This window comes from Myxine glutinosa, chromosome 5, assembly GCF_964187855.1.
Source record: "Myxine glutinosa chromosome 5, kmMyxGlut1.1, whole genome shotgun sequence".
NCBI lineage: Eukaryota > Metazoa > Chordata > Myxini > Myxiniformes > Myxinidae > Myxine > Myxine glutinosa.
Genome location: NC_136265.1, coordinates 156,847,740 through 156,872,473, shown reverse-complemented (window position 1 = coordinate 156,872,473; position 24,734 = coordinate 156,847,740). Strand labels below are relative to the sequence as shown.

At 46.6% G+C, this 24,734-nt stretch overlaps 1 protein-coding gene across 1 annotated transcript in view; it reads right to left on the bottom strand.

The window, feature by feature from the left end:
• Positions 1-23,610, bottom strand: part of LOC137426894 (solute carrier family 22 member 6-B) — a 95,469-nt gene extending 71,859 nt beyond the window's left edge. Inside the window, exons 1-2 of the mRNA XM_068115896.2 lie at positions 23,141-23,610; positions 3,285-3,388 (exon numbers count right to left, since the gene is read on the bottom strand). Of these exons, the coding sequence (XP_067971997.2) occupies positions 3,285-3,388; positions 23,141-23,536 (500 nt within the window). The 5' untranslated portion in view covers positions 23,537-23,610. The remainder of the gene's footprint in view (positions 1-3,284; positions 3,389-23,140) is intronic.
• Between the last annotated feature and the right edge of the window lie 1,124 nt (positions 23,611-24,734).

Genomic DNA, 24,734 nt, shown 5'->3' with positions numbered 1-24,734 from the left:
CATAAGGAAGAACGCCATTGAAAATTGGATCGCCACGTCAAAATCCAAGATGGCCGCCTTGCGTCTTCCACTTTGTCAACTCACATCACTTCACCGACGGGGGACCGAGGCGAAACGCTTGTTATTTCCTGATTTAAAAGGATATATTAAGTTCTGAATCAATAACAAAGGTTCTGTAATATTAGCAGTCAAATGAAGAATTGTGGAGACCAAATACTTTTGTCAATTTCAACTTATTTTTCAGGAACATTGTGAGTTATTTGAAAAATGTGCAAGGGTGCCAATGTTTTTGGGCACGACTGTATAACAATAAACTTTATTCTATTCTGTTTCCCCACTTTCTTTTAGTTTAAGAATAATCTTTGGGAATCCAGAATTAAAAATCGCTAACAGAAGAGAGATTATTTCAGGCTTTTCGTCTTGCTCTCGTCAGGATAATCGTAAGAATGCTGAATGTCAAAGATAAAAAAAACTTTACTCTGCTCAAACATGGTCGTTAATTGGTACTCTTCATTGATTGGTTCACGCAGCTGACGTTGATTGGTCAACAACAGCACTTGTCATAGCAATGAGACACTGAGTGCCTGGATAATCCAAGACTTCCCACAATAATAATAATAACAAGTGAATCCTCTTGGATTGCGCTGAGGTTCGGGCATGGAATTTCTAGGAGGAAGTATAATTTGTATGCAATGAAAGTACATGTAATATGGGATCGAGTAAGATCGAGTAAGCTTCACCAGTGCGCGTGCGCGAATTTACGTCACGTCGGCAGCGAGAAGGCGTTCCCCAACACGAACCAATCAGGAACTGCCACGCCCACTTATATGATCTCAGAATTCCTGTGACAGGAATTAGCGTTACACTGGCTGGAAGTCAATCGCTAAAGGCGCTTCCCTCAGCGCCAATAATAATGCATTTAGTTTATATAGCGCTTTTCAGGAAGCCCAAAGACGCTTTGACAGAGTGCAAAACATAATGCATAGCAAAACATAAAAACAATTGCAAAAAAGAAGAATCAATAGGGAAATAGGGAAATATTCAAAGCACAAAGGAGGGAGAAGGAGAGGAGATAGTCAGGGGTTAGATGCTGTGGGTTAAATGTTGAATGCAGTGTTGAACAGGTGGGTCTTGAGTGATGTTTTGAATGTGGTGAGTGAGGAGGAGTCTCTGATGGTGTGAGGTAGCGAGTTCCAGAGGGTGGGAGCAGCGATGGAGAAGGCCCTGTCCCCCCAGGATCTAAATTTGGTCCGCATGGGGGGGGGGGGGTCAGGAGGTTGGTACCAGCAGAGCGGAGGTTGCGGGTGGGAGTGTGTCTGGAGAGGAGGTCAGCCAGGTAGGATGGGGCCAGGTTATGGAGGGCTTTGTAGGTCAAGAGGAGGATTTTGTACTGGATTCTCTGGGAGATGGGGAGCCAGTGAAACTTGTAAAGGACGGGGGTGATGTGGTCATGGGTCCGGGAATGGGTGAGTAGACGGGCAGCGGAGTTCTGAATGTATTGGAGTTTATTGGTGATTGTTGAGGGTGAACCATAAAGGAGGCTATTGCAGTAGTCCAGACGGGAAGTGATGAAGGCGTGGATGAGGGTTTCTGCAGCCACGGAGGAGAGGGATGGACGGAGACGGGCGATGTTTTTCAGGTGGAAGAAGGCTGTCTTTGTGATCTGTTTGGTGTATTTGTCGAAGGAGAGGGTTTGGTCAAAGATGATGCCAAGATTCCGGATGTGAGGGGATGTGGATACTGGGAAACCGTCGATGTTGAGGGCAAAGTTATGGGTGGACTTGGTGAGCGTTTTTGGGCCAATGATGATTATTTCAGATTTATCACAGTTAAGTTTGAGGAAGTTGATTTGAAGCCAGGATTTTATTTCAGTGATGCAGTTTGTCAGGATAGAGTGGGTGGCGGTGGAGATGGACTTAGTGGAGATGAAAAGCTGGATGTCATCAGCGAAGCAGTGGAATTGGAGACCATGACGGCGGATTAAGTGACCAAGGGGGGACAGGTAAAGGATGAAGAGGAGGGGGCCAAGAACGGAACCTTGGGGGACACCTTGGGGGAGGGGAGCAGTGGGGGATTTGCAGTTATTGATGGAGATGAACTGACGTCTGTCAGAGAGGTATGATTTAATCCAAGAGAGGGCAGTGCCGGTAATGTTAAAGGTGGTTTCAAGTCGGGTGAGGAGGATGGTGTGATCGATGGTGTCAAAGGCGGCGCTGAGGTCGAGGAGGATGAGAATGTTGAGGTTGCCAGCGTCAGAGGAGAGGAGAAGGTCGTTGGTGATTTTGAGGAGAGCAGTTTCAGTACTGTGGTTGGAGCGGAATCCGGATTGGAATGTTTCATACAGGTTATTGGCAGAGAGGTATGTTTGAGTTGAGTGGCTACAGTGCGTTCCAAAACCTTTGACAGAAAGGGTAGGTTGGAGATGGGTCTGAAGTTATTTAGGGTGTCAGGGTTTAGTCCAGGTTTTTTCAGAATGGGGGTAACAGCAGCAATTTTGAGGGATGGTGGGACGATGCCTGTAGACAGGGAGGAGTTTATTGTTGCAATGATAAGTGGAGAGAGAGCAGGAAGGGAGGCCTTGACAAAGCTGGAGGGGATGGGGTCAAGAGTGCAGGTGGCAGTTTTCATTCTGATGAGGAGTTCAGAAAGGTCAGTAGGGGAGACTGGGGAGAATTGAGACAGGGGATGGCGGGATAAGGGGGGGCAGGTGGTTTGAGGGGGAGCGGGTGCGGCGGTGGTCTAGCTGTTGTAGATGTTTTCAATTTTGCGTTGGAAGAATGAAAGGAAGGAGATGCAGTTGTCTATTGTGAATGACTGGGTGGTGGTGTTCAGGGGGCTGAGGAGTTTGTTTATTGTAGAGAAGAGTGCTTTTGGGTTTCCGGAGCCAGAGTGGATAATTTGAGAGTAGTAGGCGGAGCGGGCACGGGAGAGGGCATCTTTATAGTGTTGTATGGAGGTGTGCTGGAGGTGCGTCAAAACAAGCAAAGCGTTTGCAGTAGTTATTTTTTTGCTTGTGCACAACCCAATCGTGTTAGCATACATCTTTACCTAATGGCATCTTCATTACAACTACTTTTCAATACTGGATATACGCACTGTTATAGATCACAAGCTGCTTTTCAAATGGTAAAAATATGCACAAACAGTTTGGGAATGTTCATTTTACATTTGAGATGTTCCGATACTTTTGACAACATGGCATATTGGCATATGGCTATTGTTATGTATTGGCTTATTTCCTTAGTGCATAAGTAGAGAATGTAGAAACGAAGTAGATACATTACTTGTCAGCCAATCCTCCCATGAGGAACCCTCCAACAAGTAGACCACCCATGTACACCGATTGTGCCATCCTCTTCATCGCTCGTTTGTCGCACACCAGATTCCACTGCATGGACACAATACATAATGGCATGTGAACTTGGACTCACAGAATAATGAACTATACAATTGTATTACCAAATCAAACCTCAGATGAGAGAGTAGATCTACCCAATTGTTGTGCAATCCAATTATGTTAGGACATCAAACGTAGCATATATAGTTTTCCCACCTCCAAAGTTGAGTTGATTTTTGATGGAATAGGGTAGGTGGGGGTAATATGGATCCCCTAAGCCAAAGTCCCGATAGAGGCTATACAAATAGACAAGGAAAATTTCCAAATAATGGTTTATTTAGACAACCAGACAGACTACATCCCTGTGCAGTTTGGGTTGAATAAAATAAAAGACATATGATTGAGGGGACAAATAAAAATATGCCATCAGTGTCCATATTCCCCCCGTTGTTTGGCATATGGACCCCCCCCCCCCCCCCCCCCATTAGCGTAATATATACCGCGGGTCCATATTACCACAATGTGGTAAGTCCAGTTTCTTTTCGACAAATGTTCCCTGGGAGAAATGTTACTTTCCTATTTTTCAGTGAACAACAACCTTAGCGACACTCGTCACAGACGAAAGCACCGATACCCTCATAGTCAGTTTCGTTTTCGTGGGCCCATTGCTTGCATTCACTGCATTACGCACTGCACTTATGCACTGCTGTGTGTAAGTGCAAATCACAAATCACAATCACAAATCAATCACAAACCACAATCACAAATCAATCACAAATCACAATCAAAATCACAAAGCGCTGCACTGCGCTTTGTTCGTGGTCTGTCCAGAGCTCTGTTGACTGTTGACTCATCTGTCCAGAGCACATTTTTCCAGAAGTGCTGGTCTTTGCCTAGGTGTTCATTGGCAAACTTTCGTCTTGCCCTGATGTTCTTTCTGGACAGCAAAGGTTTCCTCCTGGCACACCTCCCATGTAGATAAAATTTGTGCAGCCTCTTTCTAATGGTAGACTCATGCACTTTGACATCAACAGTGGCAAGAGCTACCTGTAGGTCCCGTGATGACATTCTGGGGCGCTTAGAGACTTCTTTCAGCATCTTGCGGTCTGCTCTCAGGTTGAACTTGTATGGGCGGCCTGGCCTGAACAAGTTGGCAGTTGTTTGGAATCTTCTCCACTTGTAGATGATCTTCCGGACAGTCGAATGATTGATTTCAAATTGTTTGGAGATCTTTTTAAATCCCTTCCCAGACTCGTAGGCATCTATAACCTTCTTTCTGAAAGCCTCAGAGAGCTCTTTTGATCTAGGCATGGTGACACCGCACACTTCAACAACAAAGAGCAAACCAAACTAAATGTGTGAGGTTTAAATATGACAGGTTCCTCCAAGATCCTCTCTAACGATGTTCTAATCATTTGCACCTGAGCTGGTGCACCTGATTCTAATTTTAGGTATTTGAAGTAGTGATAAATGTAGGGGTGTACTTACTTTTTCCACATGCGAAATTTGCATTTATGTTTATTTAAATTATACAATGGACTACAAAATGTAAATGTTTCATGATATTTCTTATATTATATCACTTTTATCTATCAATATTGTTGAAATGAAGAACAAATAGCTGTATGTTGAAATATGTTGAAAAAGTCAAAACTTTACATGGGGTGCACTTACTTTTTCACGTGACTGTACATACATACATACATACATACATACATACATACATACATACATGCAGGCATATACATATATTAGTGCTGTGCCGATTCGGAAATTTGACTATAACCGATAACTGATGAGAAAAAAAAAAATCTGACGATTCATACAAGCGATTCCGATTATTTAATTAATGACGTCATTTCGCAAAATTAAGTGTTTATTGTGCTTGATCGGTGCCATGCCCACGTAATTGACGTTATTGAGAGGCTGTGAATCGATAGATTTTAAATCCCTTTTCTAATCGACTGGTTCATCGAACAGAACAGCATTCTGTTAATTATAAAACAACAATGAGTTACCGTGTGCGGTAATGTTCATTCCGATGAAGCAGCATTCACATGGAAGGAAGAGTGAAGGAAGGAAGGAGTGTGCTCATTTGATAGGTTATTGACGGATAGAAAATGAAGCGTTTCCTACTTGTCTGGTCGTGTGAAAATCAAGTTTAATACAAAATATGAAAATGCAGAATCAGGGAATCCCTGGGTTACAACGGGATTCCGTTCCGAACAATTATTAATTCATTCAATAAATTGATCACCTGTTCACTCAGTGTTATAAATGGTATTATCAACGCACGAGTGTGCGTACTCATCTGGTGATTTGACAAGGTTAGTGTGAGAAGAACCAAAACAAGGAAAATTCGGCATCCATGGAACTTGTACCACAAGACAATGCGCCAGCACCACTCGATTATAGAGCTCTTTTTGGTCCCGTTGAAATAAAAAATGTAGTTGATGAGAGAAAGAATTAACGGCGAAATGCGAGTGATGGGCACTAGAATGGACGCGGTGAGTGGGGAATCAAACGTGAGATGGGCGAAGCCATGCGCAAGGAATTGGCGCCTGTTCGGGAGGACTTGTAGGAGAGCGTGTCCAGACTGGCGGGAGAGATGGGGAACATGAAGGAGAGCGAGTCCAGCATGGCAGGAGAGATGGGGAACATGAAGGAGAGCGAGTCCAGACTGGCAGGAAAGATGGGGAACGTGAAGGAGAGCGAGTCCAGACTGGTGGGAGAGATGGGAAGGTGAAGGAGAGTGAGTCCAGACTGGTGGGAGAGATGGGAAGGTGAAGGGGAGCGAGTCCAGACTGGTGGGAGAGATAGGGAAGGTGAAAGACAGCGTGTCCAGCATGGCAGAAGAGATGGGGAACGTGAAGGAGAGCGAGTCCAGACTGGCAGGAGAGATGGGGAACGTGAAGGAGAGCGAGTTCAGACTGGCAGGAGAGATGGAGAACGTGAAGGAGAGCGAGTCCAGACTGGTGGGAGAGAAGGAGAACGTGAAGGAGAGTGAGTCCAGACTGACGGGAGAGATGGGGTACGTGAAGGAGAGCGAGTCCAGACTGGCAGAAGAGATGGGGAACGTGAAGGAGAGCGAGTCCAGACTGGCAGGAGAGATGGAGAACGTGAAGGAGAGCGAGTCCACACTGGCAGGAGAGATGGGGAACGTAAAGGAGAGCCAGTCCAGACTGGCAGGAGAAATGGGGAAGGTGAATGAGAGCGAGTCCAGACTGGCAGGAGAGATGGAGAACGTGAAGGAGAGCGAGTCCAGACTGGTGGGAGAGAAGGAGAACGTGAAGGAGAGTGAGTCCAGACTGACGGGAGAGATGGGGTACGTGAATGAGAGCGAGTCCAGACTGGCAGAAGAGATGGGGAACGTGAAGGAGAGCGAGTCCAGACTGGCAGGAGAGATGGAGAACGTGAAGGAGAGCGAGTCCACACTGGCAGGAGAGATGGGGAACGTAAAGGAGAGCCAGTCCAGACTGGCAGGAGAAATGGGGAAGGTGAATGAGAGCGAGTCCAGACTGGCAGGAGAGATTGGGAGCGTGAAGGAGAGCGAGTCCAGACTGGCAGCGGAGATTGAGAACATGAAGGAGAGCGAGTCCAGACTAGCAGGAGAGATGGGGAACATGAAGGAGAGCGAGTCCAGACTGGCGGGAGAGATGGACAACGTGAAAGAGAGCGAGTCCAGACTGGCAGGAGAGATGGAGAACGTGAAGGAGAGCGAGTCCAGACTGGTGGGAGAGACAGGGAAGGTGAAAGAGAGCGTGTCCAGACTGGCGGGAGAGATGGGGAACGTGAAGGAGAGCGAGTCCAGACTGGCGGGAGAGATGGAGAACGTGAAGGAGAGCGAGTCCAGACTGGCGGAAGAGATGGGGAACATGAAGGAGAGCGAGTCCAGACTGGCAGGAGAGATGGAGAACGTGAAGGAGAGCGAGTACAGACTGGCGGGAGAGATGGGGAATGTGAAGGAGAACGAGTCCAGACTGGCGGGAGAGATGGAGAACGTTGATGAGAGCGAATCCAGACTGGCGGGAGAGATGGAAAATGTGAAGGAGAGCAAGTCCAGACTGGCGGGAGAGATGGGGAACGTGAAGGAGAGTGAGTCCAGACTGGTGGGAGAGATGCAGAACGTGAAGGAGAGCGAGTCCAGACTGGTGGGAGAGATGGAGAACGTGAAGGAGAGCGAGTCCAGACAGGTGGTAGAGAAGGAGAACGTGAAGGAGAGCGAGTCCAGACTGGCGGAAGAGATGGGGAACATGAAGGAGAGCGAGTCCAGACTGGCAGGAGAGATGGGGAACGTGAAGGAAAGCGAGTACAGACTGGCGGGAGAGATGGGGAATGTGAAGGAGAACGAGTCCAGACTGGCGGGAGAGATGGAGAACGTTGATGAGAGCGAATCCAGACTGGCGGGAGAGATGGAAAACGTGAAGGAGAGCAAGTCCAGACTGGCGGGAGAGATGGGGAACGTGAAGGAGAGTGAGTCCAGACTGGTGGGAGAGATGGAGAACGTGAAGGAGAGTGAGTCCACACTGGTGGGAGAGATGGAGAACGTGAAGGAGAGCGAGTCCAGACTGGTGGGAGAGATGGAGAACGTGAAGGAGAGCGAGTCCAGACTGGTGGGAGAGATGGAGAACGTGAAGGAGAGCGAGTGCAGACAGGTGGTAGAGAAGGAGAACGTGAAGGAGAGCGAGTCCAGACTAACGGGAGAGATGGGGTACGTGAAGGAGAGCGAGTCCAGACTGGCAGATGAGATGGGGAATGTGAAGGAGAGCGAGTCCAGACTGGCAGGAGAGATGGAGAACGTGATGGAGAGCGAGTCCAGACTGGCAGGAGAGATGGGGAACGTAAAGGAGAGCGAGTCCAGACTGGCAGGAGAAATGGGGAAGGTGAATGAGAGCGAGTCCAGACTGGCAGGAGAGATTGGGAACGTGAAGGAGAGCGAGTCCAGACTGGCAGCGGAGATTGAGAACATGAAGGAGAGCGAATCCTGACTGGCGGGAGAGATGGGGAATGTGAAGGGGAAGGAGTCCAGACTGGCGGGAGAGATGGGGAACGTGAAGGAGAGCGAGTCCAGACTGGCGGGAGAGATGGAGAAGGTGAATGAGAGCGAGTCCAGACTGGCAGGAGAGATTGGGAGCGTGAAGGAGAGCGAGTCCAGACTGGCAGGAAAGATGGGGAACGTGAAGGAGAGCGAGTCCAGACTGGCGGGAGAGATGGGGAACGTGAAGGAGAGCGAGTCCAGACTGGCGGGAGAGATGGGGAACGTTAAGGAGAGCGAGTCCAGACTGGCGGAAGAGATGGGGAACGTTAAGGAGAGCGAGTCCAGACTGGCGGAAGAGATGGGGAATGTGAAGGAGAGCGAGTCCAGACTGGAGGGAGAGATGGAGAACACGGCATGATGAGGCGACAAAGACGATCAAACAGATGGGTGAAGTAATGGAGGTAAATGAATGGGCGATGAGTGAACACAAACATAATGGCACGTAAAACTAAAATGTCAACGGTTATGGTGGCGTGTTGAGGGGGCACTCGTGGAGGCGCTGTAATGATTCATATGTGAAGACCGAGAAACGGGGTATTCAAAAAGGACGCAGCTGCATTCATCACCTTTGGATTACATCACAATCTTGGTGACGATCCGGCCCAGGGCATCACCCAGTACTCGGCCTGCACAAGCCCAACACTTCGCACCCATCCAGCGCGTCACACCCCTCCGTCACATTCGGAAGTCTCAACATCCCCTTACACTCCCCCCTCCAAAATCAACCCATAGGTTATTTTACTGTCTTTTCAATCATATCAACAAAGAAAAACACAACAAACATGTGTTGTTACACCAAAAGACACCAATTCATCTCAATTCCGAGTGGTTTTTTGTGCGAGCAGCAAAAGCGCAAAATCCATTTTTGTTTGGGGAAAAAAGTCAACATCCGTCAATGGTCAACAACCTTGTCGAATTTCTAAAATTATCAATTTTCGTTCGATTGCCTTGAAATCTGAAGAGGATTTGCATATTTGGTCATTGAATTCAACTACCAATGATTTTTACGGTAAACATCGTTTATCTTACCAACTTTATCCCATTGTAATCAAATTGCATTTTGGTAATTTTGTGGTTGCCATATCTCACAAAGTTGTCATGATATCATATTAAAACTTAAACAGCTTTTTACTTGAGAAAAACAAATATTTTTCAAGTATATTGGTTGGCGCGTGTGTTTTTTTCTGTTTAAAAACTGGTTTGTGTTGTTTACTTGCATGACACTCAGCAGGGATGTTCTCCTCAGCACGAATTCCACATCCGTGGGATATTCGTCTCAGCACGAATTCCACATCCGTGGGATATTCTCCTCAGCACAAATTCCACATCAGTGGGATATTCTCCTCAGCACAAATTCCACATCCATGGGATATTCTCCTCAGCACAAATTCCACATCCATGGGATATTCTCCTCAGCACAAATTCCACATCCGTGGGACATTCTCCTCAGCACAAATTCCACATCCGTGGGATATTCTCAGCACAAATGCCACATCCGTGGGATATTCTCCTCAGCACAAATGCCACATCTGTGGGATATTCTCCTCAGCACAAATTCCACATCCATGGGATATTCTCAGCACAAATTCCACATCCGTGGGATATTCTCAGCACAAATGCCACATCCGTGGGATATTCTCCTCAGCACAAATGCCACATCTGTGGGATATTCTCCTCAGCACAAATTCCACATCCGTGGGATATTCTCAGCACAAATTCCACATCCGTGGGATATTCTCCTCAGCACAAATGCCACATCCGTGGGATATTCTCAGCACAAATTCCACATCCGTGGGATATTCTCAGCACAAACTCCACATCCGTGGGATATTCTCAGCACAAATCCCACATCCGTGGGACATTCTCCTCAGCACATCTTCCACATCCGTGGGATATTCTCAGCACAAATTCCACATCCATGGGAAATTCTTCTCAGCACAAACTCCACATCCGTGGGATATTCTCAGCACAAATCCCACATCCGTGGGACATTCTCCTCAGCACAAGTTCCACATCCATGGGATATTCTCAGCACAAATTCCACATCCGTGGGATATTCTCAGCACAAATTCCACATCCGTGGGATATTCTCAGCAAAAATTCCACATCCGTGGGATATTCTCAGCAAAAATTCCACATCCGTGGGATATTCTCAGCACAAATTCCACATCCATGGGATATTCTCCTCAGCACAAATTCCACATCCGTGGGATATTCTCAGCACAAATTCCACATCCATGGGATATTCTCCTCAGCACAAATTCCACATCCGTGGGATATTCTCCTCAGCACAAATTCCACATCCGTGGGATATTCTCAGCACAAATTCCACAACCGTGGCATATTCTCCTCAGCACAAATTCCACATCCGTGGGATATTCTCAGTACAAATTCCACATCCATGGGATATTTTCCTCAGCACAAATTCCACATCCGTGGGATATTCTCCTCAGCACAAATTCCACATCCATGGGATATTCTCAGCACAAATACCACATCCATGGGATATTCTCTTCAGCACAAATTCCACATCTGTGGGATATTCACCTCAGCACAAATTCCACATCCGTGGGATATTCTCAGCACAAATTCCACATCCGTGGGATATTCTCAGCACAAATTCCACATCCGTGGGATATTCTCAGCACAAATTCCACATCCGTGGGATATTCTCCTCAGCACAAATTCCACATCCGTGGGATATTCTCAGCACAAATTCCACATCCGTGGGATATTCTCCTCAGCACAAATTCCACATCCGTGCGATATTCTCCTCAGCACAAATTCCACATCCGTGGAATACTCTCAGCACAAATTCCACATCCGTGGGATATTCTCAGCACAAATTCCACATCCGTGGGATATTCTCAGCACAAATTCCACATCCGTGGGATATTCTCCTCAGCAAAATTTCCACATCCGTGGGATATTCCAAGCACAAATTCCACATCCGTGGGATATTCTCAGCACACATTCCACACCCGTGGGATATTCGCAGCACAAATTCCACATCCGTGGGATATTCTCAGCACAAATACCACATCCGTGGGATATTCGCAGCACAAATTCCACATCCGTGGGATATTCGCAGCACAAATACCACATCCCTGGGATATTCTCAGCACAAATAAACCATCCCTGCGATATTCTCCTTTTGCACAAATTCCACATCCGTGGGATATTCTCCTCAGCACAAATTCCACATCCGGGGGATATTCTCCTCAGCACAAATTCCACATCCGTGGGATAATCTCAGCACAAATTCCACATCTGTGTGATATTCTCCTCAGCACAAATACCACATCCGTGGGATATTCTCAGCACAAATTCCACATCCGTGGGATATTCTCCTCAGCACAAATTCCACATCCGTGGGATATTCTCAGCACAAATTCCACATCCGTGAGATATTCATAGCACAAATTCCACATCTGTGGGATATTCTCAGCACAAATCCCACATCCGTGAGATATTCTCAGCACAAATTCCACATCCATGGGATATTCTCCTCAGCACAAATTCCACATCCGTGGGGTATTCTCAGCACAAATTCCACATCCGTGGGATATTCTCCTCAGCACAAATTCCACATCCGTGGGATATTCTCAGCACAAATTCCACATCTGTGTTATATTCTCCTCAGCACAAATACCACATCCGTGGGATATTCTCAGCACAAATTCCACATCCGTGGGATATTCCCGTCAGAACAAATTTTTTTTGTTTGTTTTTGTTTACAGAGTCGAGGCTCGTGAAAGAGCTAACATTTATCAAACAAACAAATCAAACAAACAAGCAAACAAAGTATATAAAAAGGGGAGCGGTCGACAAGATGGGGAGAGAAGGGGAGGAAGCACACAAACACAACATTTGAGAGCAGGGACATCGGGAGATGTGTGGGAGGGAGAGGGCCTGGGGGGAGGGGCAGGATAGGTATAAAACGCAAGGACACCAAGGACTTCCAGGAAAGAAGTCGGCACCTCAAAAAGTGGATTTGGGGTGAAATTAGCGGGAGTAGAAAAGATCAAGGTTTTGGATTGGGGAAGATAAGAGATGGTGGTGAACAGCCGTTTTAAAGACCTGGAGGGAGGAGTGGGATTGAAGAGAGTGAGGGAGTTTGTTCCAGAGGCGGGAGAAAAGAGGAATGAAGGAGTGAAGGTGAGCAGAGAGTCTTGATTTTGGCAGTTTAACCATAAGAGGGTTGCAGGCAGATCTTGTGCGACATGTAGGAATATTTGGGGGACAGAGCCCAGAGAGAATTGGGGGAGCAAGGCCGGAGAGGAGTTGGTAGCAGATGGAAAGACCACCAACCTGCCTGCGGTGAGTAAGTGAAAGGCCCTCGGAGATAGCGTCGTCGCGGGAGATTCCAATGATTCTGAATGCTTTGGTTTCAACAGCATGAAGACGAGCTAGGTGTGAGGCAGGAGCACCAGCCCAGAGGGGAGCGCAGTACTCCATTGAGTTGCGGATGAAAGCCTTGTATGTGGTGAGGAGCTCAGGTGTGCCAAGGAAGGACTTCGCACGACGGAGGATGCCCAGTCGGCGACTGGCTTTGGAGGCCAGCTTGGAAATGTGGTTTTCCCAGGAAAGATCATGGCAGATAGTGAGACCCAAAAGCTTGAGTGACAGAACTTCTTGGAGAGGATTATTCGGAAAGTAGATGGGAGGGTTGTCCAGTCGGTCTTTTCGGAGAGACATCGTAAGAGTATGAGATTTGTCAAGATTGAAAGACATGTTCCAATTGTTTGCCCAGTCTGTGATTTTGTCCAGGTCTGCATAGAGTGAGGAGGCTGCAGACTGCCGATCTGAGGGATGAGCAATGGAGCGGCAGAGAGTGGAGTCATCAGCAAAGAGATAGAGAGGATTTTCAAGAGAGTCAGAGAGATCATTGATGAAGACCAGAAAAAGCACAGGGCCCAGAACACTGCCTTGGGGAACTCCAGCCTGAACAGGAAGAGAAGATGAGAGAAACCCATTCAGGGCCACACATTGACTATTACGAGAGAGGAAGTCCGCCAGCCATGCGTGGAGATTTCCATGGATACCAAAGCAGGAGGGTTTGGTGAGCAGAGCGGGGTGCCAGACCGCATCGAAGGCACATGATATGTCGAGGGAGACAGCTCTAATTTCCTGTTTGGCATTGAGGACCTCCATCCATTGTTGAGACAGCAGAAGCAGCATGTCCAGAGTAGAGTGACCTGGTCTGAAACCAAATTGATGATCAGAGATCAAGCCATTGGAGAAGAGGAAAGATTTCATATCCGAAGCAATGATGGATTCCATGACTTTGCTGATAATTGGGAGAAGGCTGATTGGTCTGTCGTTGCTAGGATCTGTTTTTGCACCTTTTTTGTGCAAAGCGGTGATGTTGGCTGATTTCCAAGCAGATGGCAGTTGACCTTGAGCAAAAGAGAGGGTGAAGAGAACAGAGAGAGGGAGTGAAAGAGCAGAAGAACAGGATTTTAGGACCCGTGGGCTGATGCCGTTAGGTCCAGTTGCAGAATCAGAGTCGAGGGTTGACCAAAACTTTTCCACCTTGTCAGGAGGAAAGACCACGGAGTCCAGGAGCAGCTGGGTACGACTGGGTATGGTGGGTACAGAGCGGGATGGGTTTGGGACACAAGATTTAGAGGCAAACACAGAGTTGAGGCATTCAGCTTTTTCACGTGCGGAGTCAGCTGTGTAGCCGTTTGAGGTAAGGGAGGCGATGGAGAGGGAACAAACACCAGAAACAGATTTGACCAGACGCCACCAGGATTTGGAAGAAGGAGACAGATAAGAGAGTTTGGTCTTGAGAGCGGAGAGATAATGTTTCCTGGCTCTCCTGAGGGTGGACACACACTTGTTTAGGGCTTTGTGAAAGGAAATGAGATTTCCTTCCGTTGGATTTGCTTTCCAGGAGACGAAGGCAAGTTGTTTCTGGGCAACAGCCTCACCACAAGATTCCGTGTACCATGGATGGGAGGAAGGGTATGACAACTGAAGATGAGATGGGATAAATCTGTGCATGAGAGAGAGAGCAATTTACTTTGGAAGAATTCCCAGGATGAGCTGACGTCAGAGGTGGTAGAGATGGGAGACCAGTCCAGATGATTGATGGCTGCTTGAAGACCGTGCCAGTTGGCCTGAGTGAAATGCCAGACTCGTCGATGCTGAGCAGGCTCCCTGAGAATGGTCAGAGAGATGTCCACTTTAACAAGCACATGATCAGATGAGCCGATTGGAGCAGAAGAAGAGCAGCAGACATTTTCAGGGAAGTTAGTCATAACCAAGTCGAGAAGAGAAGATGCTCCATTGACTGAGATCCGGGTCGGGAAATTGACAGATTGTGTCAGTCCCAGTGAGTCGCAGAAGTCCTTTGCTGAGGAGCCATGACTGGTGAGGGAGGTACCCACACCCAGCCAACTGGCATGGTGACAATTGAAATCACCACATATGAGGAAGAGAGAGTTGGGATGAGTAGATAGAAGTTGGTCCATATTATCAGACAGCGAGATGTAGATGGAGTCATCACTGTTTGGTGGACGGTACAACACACATATGAACAAGAGGTGGGAGCGAAGGGGAGGCCGTAGCCAGAGGTATTCCTGGGGGTGAGGTGGAGAGAGTGCAGTGCAGAGCGAGTGAGGAGGAGAGTTTTTGATAAAGATAGCAACCCCACCTCCAGGACGAGGCTCAGGTCTATAATACCGGAGGAGGGAGTAACCAGGGAGAGATATTAAGGAATCAGAGACATCATGAAGGAGGAAAGTTTCTGTTAAGCAGATTACGTCTGGTTTGTCAGAAGCAAAATTCCACATCCGTGGGATATTCTCCTCAACACAAATACCACATCCGTGGGATATTCTGCTCAGCACGAATTCCACATCCGTGGGATATTCTCCTCATGACGAATTCCACATCTGCGGGATATTCTCCTCAGCACGAATTCCACATCCATGGGATATTCGTCTCAGCACGAATTCCACATCCGTGGGATATTCTCCTCAGCATGAATTCCACATCCATGGGATATTCTCCTCAGCACAAATTCCACATCCATTCTCCTCAGCACAAATTCCACATCCATGGGATATTCTCCTCAGCACGAATTCCACATCCGTGGGATATTCTCCTTAGCACAAATACCACATCCGTGGGATATTCTCAGCACGAATTCCACATCCGTGGGATATTCTCCTCAGCATGAATTCCACATCCGTGGGATATTCTCCTCAGCACGAATTGCACATCCGTGGGATATTCCCCTCTGCACGAATTCCACATCCATCGGATATTCTCCTCAGCAAAATCTCTGGTCAGCCGGTGTTCTCCTCAGTGTCACTGACGTGAGGTAACGTGCATTGACGTCATAGACATGAAGTGTGTTGTACGTGCTTGTGTTGGCATGCGACTTGTTTATTGTTGTTGTGGGAATTTAAGCCCAAATGGTTGAGATATTATTTTCTTTTGACAATTCAGCAAAATTTTCAGGTTTTCCATTCTTGGTTGACGACTTGGAGAAATGTCCTGTTTGAAGAAAACTCCACTCGTAAATACGGTCAATACATATATTTTAAAGGTCGTTTTTTTCGAAGCAAACAACAAAAGTACACTGCCTCGAACTAAGAAGTAAAGTTTAGAGAAAAAGAAGACTGAAAGTCTCATAGCTGCATAGCCGGGATTGTTTGATACTTTAGATAAAGACGTAATGACGTAGCGTGACCAATGTTGCCACTCAGGTTTTTCGAATTTCACCAATCGGGTGCCTAAATTTCACAAAATGCCAAGTTTTCATTGGATATCGAGTGCTAAATGATAACAAACTTGTAAATATTGTTTACGATACAAACTGTATTGACAAATGAACTGTCGAACAAACCTTTTTAACGAAAAAAGTTGCGTAAAGTTCGCAAAACGGCCTCATCATCACTCATCATCAACTACGTCATAGAAAGTGATGGTGGAGTTCTGCTATGCAGCATTTTCCAGTCGGGCGGTGTAGCGGGAATGGCACTCTCCGGAGCGCACTGCGTCGACGAGCTCTTTGGACGGCGTCCAACTGTAACACTAAACACTGTCTTCCCTAACGCGCCAAGTGTTGTCTCGCCGTTTACTCGCCGTGGACTGACGTCACCGCCACCGGCCCTTCCCTCCAACACACACACGACACACATGTGTGTGCGCAGCTTGTTGGTAGCGGTAGGTCTTTTTCACCCTCCGCACCGATTGGCCGAATGTTTCACCTCCCTCACTGATTGGCCGAGGTGTCATTGGTCGCACCTCGATTGTCGGTGGCCAATCAGTGTGGCCCGCTTCTTGTACGCCCCTCCCCCTTGTCAATCAAAGGTCCTCCTGGGCGTGGACTATTGCTTGCATTGCATGATGTTTGCCTGTCATGGTGTTGTACTGGTGATGTGGCTGACTGCGGCCCCATCGGCGGTGCTCCGAACTGGCTTCCTGTTGGTTCTTAACTACTTAACATGCCTCGCCCCCTCGTGGCGGGGAGTATTGTTGATATTTCACCAGATTTCGACCAATTTCGATTTCTTCCACCAGATCACCAGACTCAGACCGATTTCACCCAGAAATTTCACCAAGACTGGTCACGCAGAGCGTGACACAAAACTGCCGCTACTTTAATATGTAGAACATGATATATTTTAACCTCGAGTAACTTTGCAGTCACTACGAAAGGATTAGTGTTACGATTACATTTATTATAATATTAACGTTACATTATCATTATTACGAAAATGAGATTACTATAAAAAATAAAACCGAGGCGAATTCCTTACTTCCGCAGTTACACCGCTTATCATTGATTCATGAACCATACACCGCTTCAATACATTAATTTTCCATTCACGACATTGGGATTAAAGTGTTATGGTTATATTTACTATATTATTATTATTATTATTATTATGAAAACGATACTACTGAAACGATACACTGACTGTATTAAGAAACCTGGGCTTAATTTGTCTGAAACGGTCCAAAGGTGAGTCATAGCGTCTTTGGCCTATACGTACCGTATTGTTGGAAGAGCCGTAACGCCGATGCTTTCGATATTTGATGATCATTTTAACAATCGGTTTGTTTGTGTTTCACACTGAATGAAAAACGTAAGGTAGAGCATGGCGATTGTGATATATGACAGGTTCGACGATATGTTCGGCCTGAATGAAATTGGAATAAAAATGGCGGTGTGAGCAGTCAACCATCGTACCGCCCTAATGACATCAGGCATAATCACATCAGCCTCTCATGTGACCAGATCCTCAGCTCTGATTGGTATACGTTTGAGGGGACATACATACGGATGGACAAACAATGTTCTAGACGGCTTTGCCCTATGGACTACGCCGTAAAAAGCAAGTAAAAATGGACTACGCCGTAAAAAGCAAGTAAAAATGGACTACGCCGTAAAAAGCAAGTTAAAATGGCTCAACGTGTGAAGCGCTTTAACGAAACGATGAGAAGATCAAATAAAGACTCAGAGAGCGCAAAGAAAGGTCTCTAAGCAAACCAAAGTTAGGCAATTATGGACAAATAAACTAAAAAACAAAAACATGAAGCAGAGCTCCTTGAGCAACCAAAGATAGGCAGTTTAAGGATAAACAAACTAAAAAACAAAGGCTTGAAGCAGAGCTCCTCGAGCAAACCAAAGATAGGCAGTTTAAGGTGAGTTTTTGATAAATGACCAAACTTTCTTTTTTATCAAATGTTGTACTTGTGTGCTTCCTCCTCTCTCCCCATCTTGTCCCCCTCTCCCTATATTATGTCTTATGTGTCCATTTGTTTGTTTTGTCATTAATGTTAGCTCTTACACGAGCCTCGATCTTGTGTACAAAAACAAAACAAATAAAAAAACATTTATTAGAGATTCATTCATCAGTGGACTACAATCCCCGTTGATCCGCCAACGCCTCCTAGAAAATAGGACCTTAGACCTAGCGACCATGTTCAACCAAGCACGAGCCCTAGATTCGGCGCAAAAGAGCTCCGAGCAATATGGGGCATCATCGGGGTCATCGTGTAGTGCCGCCGCTGCTGAACTGAAACAAGCTGTTCTGAATCCGTTCCACCCAACTATCGAGTCACCCGACTCTCCAACAGTATCAGCTGCTACCGGCAGCAAATGCTTCTTCTGTGTTTACTTGAAACACCCACGTACAAGGTGCCCCGCACGCGAGGCTACATGCAACAAATGCGGGAAGAAGGGGCACTTTGCTAAAGTCTGCCGTTCGTTACCAGCTGCCGCTGCCGTTGGCGCTACCTCAGCGCCAGGGAATCGCCCAACCCTTGCCTCTGTGACATCTGCAGCCATCTCTCCTGCACTATCAAAAGCAACCTGTAAGGTTGCCATTAATGGAACTGAAGTCGATGGCCTCATCGACAGTGGAAGCACGGAAAGCTTTATTCACCCACACCTCTGTCAGGCGACATTCGCTAAAGTTTTACCAGTCAGGCGAAGCTGTCTCTATGGCTTCAGCATTGCTTTCAATGAAGACGCTTGGATTCTGCATAGTCAATTTAACCCTGAAAGGACGAAGCTACCAAGATGTGTGACTGTCCATACTCCCCAAGCACTGCGCAAACGTTATCCTCGGGCAAGACTTCCAGAAACAGCATGACAGCGTCACACTGAAATTAGGTGGTAACCTGCTGCGTTTAGTTCTCTGCGGACTAACCACACTATGAGTTGACCCCCCCGGAACTGTTTGCCAATCTAATGGCGGAATATCGCCCTATCGCTGCCAGGTCGCGTCGGTTCATCTTCATCGACCGCAAATTCATCGAGAAAGAAACTCAGCGGCTACTATGCAAAGGAGCCATCAAACCGAGTCAGTCCCCGTGGCGTGCCCAGGTTGTTGTCACTAAAGACAAAAACTACAAGAAACGGCTCACGATTAACTATTCTGAGACCATCAACCGATTTGCGCTACTCAACGGGTACCCGCTACTGCACATCGATGACACAGTGAATAAGATCGCCCAGTATTGCATCTTCAGCACCATTGAGTTGCATAGTGCTTACCATCAGGTACCCATAGGGAACCAAGACAAGCCCTATATGGCCTTCAAATCGAGTGGAAGTCTTTATGAGTTCACGCGAGTCCCATTTGGCATCACATACAGTGGAACTTGCTTCCAACGCATCATGGACTCCTTTATCAAGGAAGGGAAACTCACTGGAATGTTTGCTTACCTAGACAATCTGACTATCTGTGGCATGACACAAACCGAGCACGATGTCAACCTGAAGCAGTTCCTCAAAGCAGCCGAAAGGAAGAACATCTGCTATAATGAGGACAAGTGTGTTTTCGACCACTAAACTCAGTATACTGGGCTATGTAGTAAAGGAGGGTCGAAAAATGTCATGCATCAGTCAAAAAGGAAGCTAAGGCTATCATCGAAACTGTCTGCCACTGGAGACACTACCTGACAGGAAGGCACTTTACACTGAAGACTGACCAACGCTCTGTCAGCTACATGTTTGACAAAGGACAGAAAGGCAAGATAAAGAACGACAAAATCATGTGTTGGCGCATGGAGTTATCCTGCTTCGATTTTGATATTATCTACCGTCCGGAGAAAGAAAACATACCTCCAGACGCATTCTCAAGGTCATACTGCTCATCTACATTCCTGCACCATCGTTCACGATACGACCTCCACCAGTCCCTATGTCACCCAGGAATCATCACACACATGTACCACTTCGTGAAATTTCGAAACCTACCTTATTCGGTGGATGTCGTTCGACAGATGACCGGCTTGTGCAGAACCTGTGCAGGGTGCAAACCCCGGTTCTATCGGCCAGAAAGGGCCTACCTCATAAAAGCCACCCAGCCATTCAAACGCCTTAACATGGATTTTAAAGGACCTTTGCCAAGCACTGACAAAAACCAGTACTTCCTCACTATCATCGATGAGTACTCAAGATTCCCTTTTGTGTTCCCATGTGCGAACGTGACAAGTTATACGCTGATCGACTGCCTTTTGCCAACTTTTCACCCTCTTTGGAATGCCTGCCTACATCCATTCAGACCGGGGACCGTCGTGTGTGAGCCGAGAGCTCGGTGAATTCCTGACAAGTAAAGGCATCTCTAGCAGCAGAACCACTAGCTACAACCCGCAGGGTAAAGGCCAAGCTGAGTATTACAACGGAACAGTATTGAAGGCTATCACCATGGCCCTGAGGTCAGGCCAACTGCCTACCCACTACCCAGTGTTGACAAACTGTCTTGTCTGACGCCTTACACTCGATCCGTTCTCCTCTCGTCAACAGCTACTAACGCTACCCCACATGAAAGACTTGCTCGCCACACCACAACAGACGGCTCGTTACTGACTTGGCTATGCATTCCTGGACCTGTCCTACTCAAAAGACATGTGCACCAGAGTAAGACGGAACCACTGGTCGACCAAGTGGAACTCCTGCAGGCGAATCCGCAGTACGCCCAGGTCCGCTATCCAGACGGCAAGGAAACCACTGTATCCATCTGGCATTTGGCCCCGACTGGAGACACAATAGGATGGGAGCAACAGAACAAGGCACCGTGTGACTCGGAGAATGGGGTTGGCAGAGATTGGATTGCATCAGACGATTCTAGCTCCATGCCCACTGAAGTCTCTGGAGATGCTACTGAACAACAGCCGCTACGATGATCACAACGTGCCCTGCGGGCCCCCGACCGTCTTGGCCTCTGAGTAGTGTTTTTCTAAGCAAGGGGAGAATGACATAATTCCAATTTTCTGGATGCCCCACTTCCTGTGTACCTCACTTCCTGTGTCCTCACTTCCTGTGTTCTGGGATCATTACTGTATAAAAGCGGGTCAGCCGACGACATGCGGCCTGCCTATGATCCGCTCCATGCTACGTTCCCTCTTAATGACTTCAAGCCCTGCTTAGGCCTCTTCTTGTGCACCTGGCCACCATTGTGTTGATTAAAGCCTACCTAAGGCCTACTTGTCTTTTCTGCTCTGCTCTGCCACAACACCCTAAAAGGCCCAGAGGATTCAAAATACCATGAAGACTCAAATGGCCCTGAAAACCCAAAACACCATGAAGACCCAAAAGACCTTGAAGACCCAAAAGACACCAAAATTGTCAAAGATGCTTAACCCTTTCAAATGACGTGTGGTGAGGCGCACAGAGTGCGTTGAGTCACTCTAGTATTATTAATTGGGAAAACATGATGGAGTATAAAGTAGCACGGTTTCATGTTTGATTGATGAAACGTTGCGCATAATGGCCGGATGGTTTTGGATCCGGTGGCAGAGCTTTATGATGCTCTATGATGATGGCAGTGCTCAAGTTCATACATGAGCTCAAGTTGAGCAGAGCTCAACTATGATGTTCCAGGGGGAGAATTCCGGACGAGATTAGTGCAGGTTTGTGACAAGACACAGCACGGGTTTTTTGTGAGTAAATCAGAGTTTTCTCCACCCGTGATGATTGATGTGTGTGCCGTGAGGTTTTGTTTGCCCCGGGGATTGTTTCTTTTCCTTTTATGTCAGGACACTGCCACTTTTGACCTTTGCTACATTTGTTTATTTTTTTTTGTCTTTTGCCTACTTTTGTCTTTTTGCTATTCCTGTATATTTTTCAACTATTTGGCTTTGTAAAGTTACCACAGTGCGACGGTGACTTTGTTTTGCGAAGTGTTGATTAAAATTCCAAAATCTCAATTTTGCCACTTGACAGCAAAATAATTCCAGTGAGTAACCCTGAGTCATGTGTGTCCGAGTGTACTGGGCAACAATGAGCTTATACGATACATTATTCAATCCTGCCAGTAGCCAATCACATTGCACTTAGCCTCACAGCCAATCAGCACAACCGCAAATGGGCGAACACACAGCCATCTCTGTCTTATAATTTGGTAACGTGGTTATTATATTGGTTTTAGGTCAGGTCAGCCTTTTGGGACTGCCACTGGTAACGTGTAGTCCAGTGCTACCTGCGGCATGGTCGGCGACTAAACCGACACTCCTCACTAGCTTTGCTAGTGGGGAGGGTGACTGTGACACCCTGCCAGGACCAAAAACAACACCGAGCAAAGGGTGGATGAGCTCCTGTCGGGAGCCAACGGCCATCCAGTAAGGAGATGGTGTCCCCTAAAGACACCCATCTGGTTTGGACCAGTTCAAGTCATACCAAAGACTTTAAAAATGGTACATGCTGCTTCCTTGCTTGAAAAGCATAGAGCACGGACAATCCCATCGGTTGGCATACATGAGGAGGAGGAAATTCCTCTTGAGGAAATGCCCCACTGAGTACTGTGAGAAAAGCGGCGCCATTGTTATAACCTCGCTGGTACCCAGAGTATCCAGGAAGTGACGGTAGTGATGGCACTCTTCCCCCAAGCTCAGTGGCTGTGTTAAGATCTTTCAGCCAATTCTGACCATTTAGACCTCAAATTACACCCTTCGACCTTTTAAGACCATTTCGACCCATTTAGACATTTAGACCTACACTTTTCAACGAGACCATTTAGACCTTTCATTTGCAATCAATGACCTTTCATTTAATAAATCCTTCCATTTATTTGCTACACAAAATACACCGCACAAAAGACACCACTCAAAACAAAGTCATGGCGATAGAGTCTGCAATCTCCGATTTCTCTTTCTCGTTTGTATTTTGTAAACTTGCTTATATCTTCAAATCCAATTGATGACATATCAATGCATTCAGTATTCATTTACCCGAGCACCGAATAGGAGCCTAAATGTCAACAGCACACTCATAAATGGTAATGAGGTACTTTCACCTCAGTAACGATGGTGGACCTGAACTCGCTGGAATCGAACTTCCAACCATCCAAACAGCCCTCAATCTCTACATCGTCCGACACAGAGTCGTTGAGCAAGAGCTGCCACTGCGGTCGGACAAAGCGACTGCACCTGCTCAGAGAGTCATGTTCCCAGGGAATGGCGACCCTCAGGAGGTCCTCCTTGCTCAGGTTCCATGGAGTGTCCCGCGTAGCCTCGAGCGTCGCATTCTCTATCCACGGGACCCGACAATGGTGCCGAGGAGTCGCAGCACTGAAGTTCTGTATTAAATGATGAGCTGGAATTATCAGCAAAGGAATGCACAGTATGATTGAGTTTATGAGCTGAAATCGCCCAGAATCTCCAACAGTTTTGAGCAATTTTGAAAACGCCATTATTTGAACAGGTTATGGACTTTCTTCTGCTGAAGAGAAGTAAGCGATTCATTTTCGACGATCATACATATACTGTTTCCTAATCTTTAACTATTTATTGGTCAGCTATGTTTCAATCAATATTCGTCAAGTTGAAGTATTTTTTTTTAAAGCTGAAAGCTAATGTTTTACAGCATTCCTCATCCAGGTTAATATTTAGGGATAAAGCGAGTTCAAACGTTTGTCAGCATTTGTTTCATGAAATGACCATTTCATCAAAAGTGATCGTTCTATTTGCCTGGTTATAAACATCAATTTGAGGAAAGGGGTGCCAATGGGTATTTTTTAACCCCCCGTTGGACTTTGTCCCAAACGGGGGGTTATGGATTGGGTATCCGTCCTTCCATCCATCCAAGCGTGCGTCTGCAGCCATATCTCGGAAATGTATGGACCGATTATTCATACCTGGCAGAAACACATTAGGTGATAGTATACAAATGCACATCATTTTTTTTTACCTCCGCCACCAAAGGTGGATGGAGGTTATGTTTTCACCACTGTCTGTCTGTCTGTCTGTCCGTCTGTCCGTTTGTCTGTCCGTTTGTGAACAATATATCTCAAAAAGTTGTGGACGGATTCGGACGAACTTTGGCAAGCCGGTAGCAAGTGTGACAAGGACGAAATGATTAGATTTTGGTGAAGATCCGGATTCGGATCCGGCTACTAGAATTTTTGAAGTGATTCTTCACCATTGGCAGATAGGACCAAAAACGATACAAAGCAGGATATCTCAAAATGTTGTGGATGGATTTGGACGAAACTTGGTGGACCCGTTGGGTGTCTGATAAGGACAAATAGACTCGATTTTGGTGAAGATCTGAATATGGATTCGGCTACAATAATTATTTAATTTTAAAGTGATTCTTCACCATTGAGAGATCGGGAGAAAAGCGATATATAACATCATCTTTTTAAAAGGTTATGGACGAATTATGTCTAAACTTGGTGCATGAGTTGGTTAGTTTACTCAAGAACAAGCCGATTAGATTTTGGTTCAGGTCCGAATCCAGATTTGGCCTATTGGTGGGATACAAAACGTAAACTCTTCATCAGGTGGAGGTATGCTCGCTACTGAGTGACGTTCTAGTTTCGTGATGCGATCAAAGGTGGCTGTCTGGCGGCCATTTTAGTTGTAAAAAAAACCTGATGTTGAAAACAT